Genomic DNA, 11864 nt, shown 5'->3' on the forward strand with positions numbered 1-11864 from the left:
TTATTTGAAAAAAAAAAAAAAAAACAATGTTTAAAAAGATGTATGCAAGCCAGGGATGCACAGTCTTGAGTGTTACCCCGTGCTGGCATGGCTGTATGCACCTCTCTGGGTGTTGATGGATGGGTGGGTCATGGCATGCATCTCCCTGGGGGTCTGTGGAGATGGGTTAAGCTGGCTCTGGAGACCATGGGTGACCCAGTGGGCACTGGAACCCCTGGAGTCCCACATCCCTGGGGGCACCCCTGCTCACCGTTGGTGGCTGCTGGGTCGGGCAGCACCACATGGGCGTGCAGCTCCTGCAGCTGCTGGTGCAGCAGGTCGAGGCGGCGGGAGGAGCCCCGAAGCAGCAGCTCCACAGGACCCAGGCTGCGGCCCAGGTCGGTGGTGGCCCGCCGCAGGTTCTCAGCACCCTCCTTCAGCTTCAGCTCCTTGCGGATTTCCCGCCGCAGCCGCTCCCGCTCCAGCTCCAGCTGCTGCTGCACCCCAGGGGCCGCCAGGTCCGCCCCAGCCAGGCCCAGCTGCTCCAGCAGGGACCAGCTTCGAGGCTCACTCTATGGGGGACAGAGCAGGGTCAGTGGGGCTGGGAGGAGGGCTCTGGGTGCAGACCACATGCAGCCAGCCTGGCCCAGCCTCTGCCCTGGATTGGGGCTCCCATGACAGGCCTGCTGTACCTCCTCTGACTCCCAAAACTAGAAGGTGAGGCGAGGCCCTGATACTGCTTCCTGACCACACCCCCAAACTGAGAGGTCTCAAGAGCAGGGCCTCTTCTCCTGATTGTAGTTTTGCTGTACATTAAAAAAAAAAAAGAAAAAAGAGCAGAGCCTCATCACCCCCATCACCACGGTGTCCCCAACATTAAGGGGGTCTCAAGAATAAGATCTGTCTCCCTTCTGCTGCCTCCCGCAAACTAGAGAGTCCCAAAGGATGTTCCTTCTTTTCTCTGCTGCTCTCCCAAACTACGAGGTTCCAAGGGCAGGCCCTATCTTCTCTCTGCTGTACCCCCAAAACTATGGGGTCCTGAGAACAGGCCCCATCTTCCCTCTACTGTACTCTGAAACTAGGGCATCCTGAGGGCAGGCCTCATCTTTCTTCAGCTACACCCCCAAACTAGGGCATCCCGAGGGCAGGCCGAGTCTTTCCTCAGCTACACCCCCAAACTACGGCATCCCGAGGGCAGGCCAAGTCTTTCCTCAGCTACACTCCCAAACTACAGCATCCCAAGGGCAGGCCGAGTCTTCTCTCTGCTGTACCCTCAAACTATGGGGTCTTAAAGATAGGCCTCATCTGCTCTTCTCCTATCTTCAACAACTGGGACCCTGAAGAGCAGAGCCCAGGCTCCCTCCTGTCTCTCCACCAACCTGGGAGCCCCGAAGGGCCCTGGATATTCTCATCCTCCAAACAGAGATCTCTGAGGCCAGTGCCCCATCTCCTTTCCTTGTTCCCGAACTGAGAGGTACCTGGGGTAGAACTACCAGCCTATGCCACCTGGGGTTCCCTTCTGCCTGCTCCCACAGGGACCCCAGCCCCCACCTCCAGCTCCGGCGCCGAGGGGGTATCGGCCTCCGCCATCCTGGGTCCGGGCTGAGGGCCCCGCCCTCTTCCTGAACCTCAGCCCCACCAGGGCCTCTTGGCCGCCACTTCCTCTTTCCTGTCAACTCCCAGCACCCCGTGCGTGGGGCCAACTTCAGGGCATCTAAGGGACCTTCCCATCAGCCACCTCTAGGGCCAAGCCTGCTCCTCTAGATGAAACCCAGGGACAGTCCTTGCTCCCTGTCCCTAGAGAATGTCCAAGGTATAGGCAGTCTGCACATTCACACACTCGTGGTGTATCCAGGAGGGGATGCAGGCGCCAGGGACTCACGTAAGTTTGCACACACCTTCACATACACATGAGCATGTGCACAGAACACAGCTCACAAGTGTTTGCACACTTTTTCTTTTTTTTCTTTTTTGAAACAGAGCCTCCCTCTGTGTTGCCCAGGCTGGAGTGCAGTGGCACGATCTCAGCTCACGGCAACCTCTACCTCCCAGGTTCAAGCAATTCTCCCGCCTCAGCCTCCTGACTAGCTGGGATTACAGGTGCATACCACCACACCCGGCTAATTTTTATATTTTTACTAGAGATGGAGTTTCACCATGTTAGCCAGGCTGGTCTTGAACTCCTGACTTCAGGTGATCCACCCACTTTGGCCTCCCAAAGTGCTGGGATTACAGGCGTGAGCCACCATGCCAGCCTGTGTTTGCGCTTTCATGCCTGCAGGTGTGTGCCTGGAACATGGGTTCACAGGGTACCCATTCCCATGCCTACCACATACAATGCACTTATTTGCAAACACATACAAGTGCTTATAGGCATCACTCTAGAACCCATACAAGACACACTCCCACCTTCCTGAGAGGGCAAGGCCCACATGCTCATGCATGTGCACATGCTCACACACGTATGCACGCTCCCTGAGGCCCTCACAGCGCGTCCATGCTCCCAAAGGCCTCCAGCCCTGTGACTACCTGCATACGTCCCTACACCCAGACCCTACCAACCACCCTTTGTCCCCCGCCCGGCTTCCCCTTCAGGGTCAGAAGGGCCACTTCTTCAGAGGCGAGGCCCCTTTCCTGCAGACAGGCCGTCCCAACTTCCTGCTTCCTCTCAGTCCAGTGGCCAACTGTTGTTGACCGTAGCTGAGAGGCCCAGGGTCCTGGCCAGCCCGGTGGCACCTCCCTTGGGCAAACTCGATTAGGGGACAGCACTGGGAGGCTGGGATAAGAATTCCCAAAACCGGTCAGGCATGGTGGCTCACGCCTGTAATCCCAGCATTTTGGGAGGCCGAGGCGGGTGGATCACCTGAGGTTGGGAGTTCAAGACCAGCCTGGCCAAGATGGTGAAATCCCATCTCTACTAAAAATACAAAAAATTAGCTGGGCGTGATGGTGCACTCCTGTAATCCCAGTTACTTGGCAGGCTGAGACAGGAAAATTGCTTGAACCCAAAAGGTAGAGGTTGCAGTGAGCCAAGAATGCGCCATTGCACTCTAGCCTGGGCAAGAAGAGCAAAACCCCGTCTAAAAAAGAAAAAAAAATTCCCAAAACCAGACTGGTTACGTTGGCTTACATCTGTAATCCCAGCACTTTGGGAGGCTGAGGTAGGCAGATCACTTGAGGTCAGGAGTTCGAGACCAGCCTGGCCAATATGGTGAAACCCTGTCTCTATTAAAAATACAAAAATTAGCCGGGCATAGTGAAACGTCCAGCTGCTCGGAAGGCTGAGACAGGAGAATTGCTTGAACCCGGGAGGCTGAGGTTGCAGTGAGTCGAGATCGCACCGCTGCACTCTAGCCTGGGTGACAGAGTGAAATTGTCTCAAAAAAAAAAAAAGAATGCCCCAAATCAACAGCCTACAAAACCACTTGCTAAATACACAGTAATGTTCAAGAACAATTACAGACATGCGCCAACTTATGATAGGGTTACTTCCTGATAAGCTCATCATAAGTTGAAAATATCTTAAGTCAAAAATGTATTTAATATACCTTATCTACCAAACATCACAGTTCCCCCTTTGCTACCTTAAATGTGCTCAGAGCACTTATCCAAGCCTACATTTGGGCAAAAATACCTAATATGAAGCTAATTTACAATTAGGTTGAATATCTCAGGTAACTTTTTTTTTTTCTTTTTTTGAGTCAGGGTCTTACTCTGTCTCCCAGGCTGCAGTGCAATGGTATGATCCAGGCTCCCTGCAGTCTCTACCTCCCGGGCTCAAACGGTCCTCCCAGCTCAGCCTCCCGAGTAGCTGGGACTACAGGCACGAATCACCACACCTGGCTAATTTTTGTATTTTTCTCTCTCTTTTTTAAGATGGAGTCTCACTTTATAACCAGGTTGGATGGCCGGGCGTGGTGGCTCAAGCCTGTAATCCCAGCACTGTGGGAGGCCAAGGCGGGTGGATCACGAGGTCAAGAGATCGAGACCATCCTGGTCAACATGGTGAAACCCTGTCTCTACTAAAAATACAAAAAAATTAGCTGGGCATGGTGGCACGTGCCTGTAATCCCAGCTACTCAGGAGGCTGAGGCAGGAGAATTGCCTGAACCCGGGAGGCGGAGGTTGCGGTGAGCCAAGATCGCGCCATTGCACTCCAGCCTGGGTAACAAGAGCGAAACTCCGTCTCAAAAAAAAAAACCAGGTTGGAATGCAGTGGTGCAATCTCAGCTTGATGCAACCTTTGCCTCCCAGGTTCAAGCAATTCTCCTGTCTCAGCCTCCAGAGTAGCTGGGACTACAGGCGCGCGCCACCATGCCTGACTAATTTTTGTATTTTTAGTAGAGACGGAGTTTCACCATGTTGGCCAGGCTGGTCTCAATCTCTTGACCTCATGATCTGCCCACCTCAGCCTCCCAAAGTGCCAGGATTACAGGCGTGTACCACTGCACCCAGCTCCCAATTTTTGTATTTTTCATAGACCTGGGGTCTCACTATGTTGCCCAGGCCAATCTCAAACTCTTGGGCTCAAGCAATCCTCCTGCCTTGACCTCCAAAAGTGCTGGGATTACAGGTGTGAGTCCCCCCCACCCCACCACCCCGCCTCAATTTGAAATGAGAGCACCCAGATTACAAATGCTGGCTAGGAAATGGCCCCCTGGCATTATGTCCTTCAGCTGGGAGCATCCATTTCGCAGCCGAGGAATGTTAACCTTGGCCCGTGACTGATCTCAAGGGCAGCTGCCCTAGGGAGGAACGACACACACCAAGTGTATCACTCCCACCATCTTCCCAACCCTCCCTAATCATCCTGAGTAGCTGCCAACAATCTTCCCACTTCACAGGTGAGGAAACTGAGGTTCAAGGAAGTAACAGTAGTTGGTTTTTTTGTTTTTTGGGGTTTTTTTTGAAACGGAGTCTCGCTCTGTTGCCCAGGCTGGAGTGCACTGACATGATCTTGGCCCACTGCAACCTCCAACTCACTGGTTCAGGCGATTCTCCTGCCTCAGCCTCCTGAGTAGCTGGGATTACAGGCACGTGCCAACCATGCCCAGCTATTTTTTGTACTTTTAGTAGAGACGAGGTTTCACACGTTGGCCAGGCTGGTCTTGAACTCCTGACCTCGAGCAATCGGCCAGCCTCGGCCTCCCAAGGTGCTGAGCTTACAAGTGCCTGGCCAGTAACCCAGTAGTTTTCAATGGAGGAGAGATTTCCTCCCCAAACACAGGGACAATGTGGTGACATACAGAGTCATTTTTGGCTGTCAAACTGTGGGTAGGGAAGTGGCTTCTATCAGGGTGAGGCCCAGGATGCTGCTCAGGACCCTGCAGTACTCAGGACAGCCCCTACTGCAAAGAACAACCCAGCCCTCAGTGTCAGCAGTGCTGAGGCTGAGAAGCCTACGGTTAAAGGTTCATAGATTTGGCCAGGCATAGTGGTTCACATCTGTAATCCCAGCACTTTTGAGACTGAGGCAGGAGCAGTGCTTGAGGTCAGGAATTGGAGATCAGTCTGGGCAACATAGCAAGACCTAAAAAATCTCTACAAAATATAAAAAAGTATTGGCCGGGTATGACGGCACTGCCAACAGTTTTAGCACTTTATGAGGATGAGGCCGGAGGATTGCCTGAGATCAGACCAGCCTGGACAAAATGGTGACATGCCATCTCTACAAAAAATACAAAAATGTGCCAGGTGTGGTGATGTGTGCCTGTACTTCCAACTACTTGGGAGCCCTGGGATGGGAGGCTCAGGTGAGCCCAGGAGGCAGAGGTTGTTGCAGTGGGCCAAGATCACACCACCGCACTCCAGCCTGGGCAACAGAGCCTTTTTCAAAAAAGAAAAAAAGAAAGGCTGGGTGCAGTGGCTCACACTTGTAATCCCAGCACTTTGGGAGGCCAGGCGGGCAGGTCGCTTTGAGCTCAAAAGTTCAAGACCAGTCTAGGCAACACGGCAAAGCCCTGTCTACTAAAAATATAAAAATTAGCTGGGCGTGGTGGTGCCCAGATGGCACCTGTAGTCCCAGCTACTCAGGAGGCTGGGGTGGCAGGATGGCTTGAGTCTAGGAGGCAGAGATCATGCCGTTGCACTCCAGCCTGGGTGACAGAGTGAGACCCCAGTCTTAATTTAACTTAATAAATAAAGGAAAAAAATTAGCCAGGTGTGGCAGTGCACGCCTATAGTCCTGTAGATCAGGTGTTTGAGGTTGCAGTGAACTAGAATCTCACCACTGCACTCCAGCCTGGGCAACAGAGCGAGACCCTGTCTCTATAAAAATAAAAACAAATTAGCCAGGTGTGTTGGTCTGTGTCTTTTGTCCCAGCTACTTGGGAGGCTGAGGCAGGAAGATCACTTGAACACCGGAAATCAAGGCTGCAGTGAGCTAGGATAGCACCACTGTACTCCTAGCCTGGGTGACAGAGAAGACTCTCTCCCCCAAAATAAATAAATGTAAATAAGTAAATAAATCACTAAGCACATAGATTCACACCCTGAGCTGCTGACCAGGACGCTTACCAGTAACGCCTTCACCGCAGCCCCGCCTGCCAAGTGCTAGCCAGGTCTTGGTCTCTCTCTCCCATGAACACCCTCTTAGTCCCATTTTTCCTAGGTCAGAACCGAGGCTCAGAGAGGCGAAGGCACTGGGCCCAGGACACACAGCAAGGAAGTGTCAGCACTGGAATTTAAACCCAGGCTCACCAAATACCACCCTTGCTCAGTCAGGCCCCACCCCAATCCCAGCAGGCAGAGCAAGGACACAGCCAAGAGCAGGGCCAGCTCAACTGGGGAAGTCCAGGCAGAGAGGAGAGGTAGCCTCCCTCAGCCCCACCTCCAGCAGCTGAGGTCTGTAACACAGAGAGGGAGGGAGGCTGGGCTCCTGGGTTCTCCTCCCCTGAGTGTGACTCACTTCTACCCAGGGCATTGGGGTCACCTGAGGGCCAGCAAGGCAAACCCAGGACTCAGGGGCCTGGCCTGGCCTATGGAGAAGCCCTGCTCCCCCATGGAGCAGAGACCTCAGACCCAGAGGACCTGCCTCCCAGAATCCCCGACTTGCCAGCGCAGCCAGGGACCTAGACCCCCACATCCGGAGATTTCAATGCCTTGGGCGTTTCCGGAATCTGGACAGGACATCCGTTTGCAGGACACAGAACAGACAGGCACACGTTGGGACAGACAGAGGGACAGGGCGGCAGGCCCAAGCAGCCATGAGAGAGGAAAGACAAGAACCAGGGAAGAGACAGGGGAGGAGATGGGAACGGGGGACCAGGGTGTGGGACAGCCTGCCTGGGTCATGTGTGGGATGCGCCAAGCGCATGCAAGCGCCCGGGAATTCCTACACAGCCCACTCTGGGCCAGGGGTAGAGGCAGGGACCCTGGCCCATCCCGGCCCTGAGGTCTAACCTTGTGTGATCGGCAACACCAGATACGCCCAGCTCCTCGGCAAGGCCGGCAGGCCATCAGCAGGACTGGGGAAGGGGGAGGGACCAGGGGTCACGGGGGAGACACAGAGGGGCCGGGGGCAGGTACAGAAGGAGACGAGAACCCAGTTACACAACAACCACAGGACGGTGAACTGGCTGGAGAGGTGCTAATGGGGGCACCAAGGCACAGACATTGCTCAGATTTGGGTCACTTGAACCAAAGAAGGCTGGTAGTCACCCTGGCCCTGCTTGTCACAGACGGGGAAGGTGGTGAGTCCAGGGCAGTGATATCCACCAGGTGGCACAGGGGGAATCTGGCTGGGCAGGATGCTGGTGCCAGTCACCTGTGTGTTGGGAGGCTGGGGGTGACCCAGCCCTGCCCAGCCACCATGCAAAGTAGGATTCTATATATGGGAGCATCCCCGGCCTGTTGACGGGGACACTCTCCACCCAGGAGAAGGTTCCACCTGACAGCACAGAGGGTGGAAGTGGGGAGACCCCAGTCCCCTGACCTAATGCAGTGACTGGGGTACTTCCGCCAACAGGTGCCAATCTGGGTGGCGTCTGTAAGATCGTAAAGCTGTCTAGAGGCGGGGGTGGCTGGAGCTTTGTTATGCGGGGGAAGGGCACGGGCCCGGCCCGGCGGCCTCCTCCCCTCCCAGGGCACCGCGCCAGGCACCTGGCCCAGGTGGAGCGGCACCTGCCGGGCACCCAACCCTGGGGAGGGGGATGAGTTTGGGGGGACGAGAGGCACCGGGACTCCCAGCCAGCCACAGACACCCGAAGTCGCGCCTCCGCCGCGCCCCTTCTAGTTCTCCCGGAGAGGCCGAGTTTGGGGGTGCGGCAGGGGGTTGCCTCTGGGATCGCCCCCCCACCAGCCCCGTCCACATCGCCACCTTCCGAGAAGGGGGCCTCGCTGGCTCCACAGTCACGGCCCAGGGAGGGGGCGCTCGGCGCTCTGCAGGCCCCCGCCCTCGCTACCCGGGTCCGGTTCGGGGGTCTGGGGGGCTCCCCTGGCAGCGCGCGGACCGGGTCCCCGGCGCCGTCCGGTCACCCCGCGACTCCAGACGCAGGTGCGCCTACCTGCACGGCGTCGCTGGCCATGTCCTCGTGCCGCCCGCCAGGGGTCCCCACGCGGAGGGAGGGGCGGCGAGAGGAGCGCGCGTGCGCCCCAGGCGCGGCGGGGAGGGGGCGGGCGCGGCGCGACCCTCCCCGGCGCGCGGCCCGCTCCGGCCTGCTCGGCTTCGGCCCCGCCTGGCCAGGCCGCCGCGTCCCCGCGCCGCGCCCTCCGGCCCCAGCGGCCGCCGGCCCCGGTCACGTGACCCCGGAGGTCGCGCCCGGGGAGGGGGCGGGGCCGAGTGGGGAGGGGCTCCCAGAGGCCCCCGGGGCTGCGGGGTCCCGCCCGCCCGCCCCCTCCGTCTCCCGAGCCCCGAGCGCCCCCATCGGCGCCCCGCCTTGCCTTTTTCCGGGTCCCGCGACGACCGCATGCTGCCGAGGGGTCCCTCATTGGAGCGCGCGGGAACCCGAGGAGAACGGCTCCCCGCGTTCAAGCGGAGAGCGGCCAAGGCCTTTGGGCCTCCCGGGACCCCTGAAAAAACAACCCCCCAACCCCACCCCGGTGCATTTGCAGGCTCGGGATGCCTGCATCCGCGGTTCCCTATTCAAGGGCTTGGAAGGTTCCCCGTTACCTGGAGACAAGCTCTGGGCAGATCTGCATTAAAATCCCAGCGCTCCACGCCTTGGGGAAGCCAAACCCTTCAGAGCACCTCATCAGTGAAATTGGAGTGAGGCACCCGCCTCTTGGGTGTCGGTAAAATTCAGTGAGACAGTGCAGGCCAAGAGCACACTAGACGCTCAGTAAGTGTTGGCTGCCGCCACTTTTAATGTTATCGTTATTGTTCGTTGTTTTGCTGTTGGTTTGGGGACGGAGTTTTGCTTGGTTGCCCAGGTTGGAGTGCAGTAGTGGCGCGATCTCGGCTCACTGCAACCTCCGCCTCCCGGGTTCAAGTGATTCTCCTGCCTCAGCCTCCCGAGAAACCTGGAATTCCAGGCGCCCCACCACACCCGGCTAATTTTTGTATTTTTAGTAGAGACGGGGTTTCAACCATGTTTGACCAGGCTGGTCTCGAACTCCTGACCTCAGGTGATCCGCCTACCTCGCTCTCCCAAGTGCTGGGATTACAGGCGTGAGCCACCGCGCCCGGCGTCTATTACTGTTATTGTTATTAAAAGAGGTTTGAATCCCAACTCGCTGTTCATCCTGGGGACGTCTGTGGCCTCTGAGTCTCAGTTCTCCCCGCTATAAAATGGGCACCGCCTTCTTTTTCGGGGCTGCTGCATGCAGATGGCGCTCCATAAATGCAGACTTGTGCCCAAGAGGAGGTTGGAGGCCTCTGCGGAATTTCTAGAGGATCTCCGGGGTCTGCAGAGCATGACCTTTGTTCGTGGCCGCCGTCGGACCCCTCACTCCTTCGGACAACAGGCGAAGGAGCCAAACCATGTTCCCAGGGCTCTGGCGGGGAGCGCTCCCTGGCGGCGGTACCAGCACATTGACGCCCTCTGGAGATATGCGGAAGCGCAGTGGGCTGCAGGTACCTTGGTTACGCGTGGCTCTGTGTAGTTTCAGTCATCCCAGAAACCAGGCCGCGATGTTTTCGCTCTTATTTTTCCCTCTGAGCAACTCTTTGGAGGATATTAACGACAGAAAGAGAGGAGGAGAATTATGCTGATCCAAAATCCATCCAGCCTGGACTCAAGCAATCCTTCTGCATTGGCCTCCCTAAATGTTGGGATTACAGCCATGAGCCAATCAAGTTTGGCCCAAGCTAGTTATTTTCCTCCAGTTTTGCAGGTGAGTAAGCTGAGAAGCCCCTCACCCCAATCATCAAGCCAGGATGTCTATGGCCCTATCCCTGAGAAACGAAATATCTCCCTCTAATTCTCCAGCCCACCCATTCTAGAGACGAGGAGGACAAGGCAGAGCGAGGTATGGGGGGGGGAGCTGAGGGATTGGGTTGTCAGGAACCACCTTGCACAGGGTTGGGCCCTCCCTCTCTGCCTGCCAGGTCCCAGGCTGCCTCCCCAGATGGAGCTGGGGAAACCAGCCAAATTCTCGCTCCACCCTTCAGGCATTCATTTACTCAGTGAACATTTAGAGACCCATGTGGGAGTTTGGTGGCACTGGAAACAGAGTTGCAGTTCGGGCTTTTTTTTTTTTTTTTTTTTTTTTTGAGACAGTCTCATTCTGTTACCCAGGCAGGGCAATGGGTAAGATGACAACTCACTGCAGCCTCAACTTCCCAGGCTCAGGTGATCCTCCCATTTCAGCCCTCTGAGTAGCTGGGACTACAGGCATGCACTACCGTGCCCAGCTAATTCTTTTTTCTTTTTTTTTTTTTTTTCCGGAGATGAAGTCTCAGTATGCTGCACAGGATGGTCTTGAACTCCTGGCCTCAGGCGATCCTCCAGCCTCAGCCTCCCAAAATGCTGGGATTACAGGTGTGAGCCACCACGTCCAGCCTCATTTTAGTCCAGCGCTTTAGAAGGGGACATGGCCAGGTTCAAGCCTGTAATCCCAACACTTGGGGAGGCCAAAGTGGGTGGATCACGAGGTCAGGAGTTTGAGACCAGCCTGGCCAACATGGAGAAACCCCGTCTCTACTAAAAATATAAAAAAATTAGGCCGGGTGCAGTGGCTCATGAGGCTCCCAGCACTTTGAGAGGCCGAGGCGGGTGGATCACGAGGTCAAGAGATCAAGACCATCCTGGTCAACATGGTGAAACCCCGTTTCTACTAAAAACTACAAAAAATTAGCTGGGCATGGTGACATGTGCCTGTAATTCCAGCTACTCAGGAGGCTGAGGCAGGAGAATTGCCTGAACCCAGGAGGCAGAGGTTGCGGTGAGCTGAGATCGCGCCATTGCACTCCAGCCTGGGTAACAAGAGCAAAACTCCATCTCAAAAAAAAAAAAAAAAAAAAATTAGGCAGGTGTAGTGGTGAGCCCCTGAAGTCCCAGTTCCTCAGGAGGCTGAGGCAGGAGAATCACTTGAATCTGGGGGACAGAGATTGTAGTGAGCCGAGAATGGCCCTTGCACTCCATCCTGGGCAACAAGAGCAAGACTCCATCTCAAAAAAGAAAATGGGGAGACACAGCTGGGTATGGTGGCATGTGCCTATAGTCCCAGCTACTCAGGAAGCTGAGGCACCAGAATTGCTTGAACCTGGGAGGCAGAGGTTGCATTGAGCAGAGATACCACCACAGCCTGGGCAACAGAGCAAGACTCTGTCTCAAAAAATAAATAAATTGGAGAGTGAGGTTGTTGGGTGCAGTGGCCCAAGCCTATAATCCCAGCACTTTGGGAAGCCAAGGCAGGCGGATCACCTGCGGACAGGAGTTTGAGACCTGGCCAACATGGCAAAACCCCCCATCTACTAAAAATACAAAAATATGGCTCATGCCTGT

At 55.9% G+C, this 11864-nt stretch overlaps 1 protein-coding gene across 7 annotated transcripts in view; it reads right to left on the bottom strand.

Moving 5' to 3' along the window:
• PKN1 (protein kinase N1) overlaps positions 1–9175 on the bottom strand; it is a 41508-nt gene extending 32333 nt beyond the window's left edge. The window contains exons 1-3 of one of the 7 annotated variants that reach the window (XM_037727522.1): positions 8484–8853; positions 7381–7445; positions 251–551 (exon numbers count right to left, since the gene is read on the bottom strand). In XM_037727522.1, the coding sequence (XP_037583450.1) occupies positions 251–551; positions 7381–7437 (358 nt within the window). In that variant the 5' untranslated portion in view covers positions 7438–7445; positions 8484–8853. The other 6 variants (XM_037727524.1, XM_037727525.1, XM_037727523.1 and 3 more) reach the window with 6 other exon arrangements.
• Between the last annotated feature and the right edge of the window lie 2689 nt (positions 9176–11864).

Source organism: Cebus imitator, unplaced genomic scaffold (genome assembly GCF_001604975.1).
Source record: "Cebus imitator isolate Cc_AM_T3 unplaced genomic scaffold, Cebus_imitator-1.0 Scaffold234, whole genome shotgun sequence".
Classification (NCBI taxonomy): domain Eukaryota; kingdom Metazoa; phylum Chordata; class Mammalia; order Primates; family Cebidae; genus Cebus; species Cebus imitator.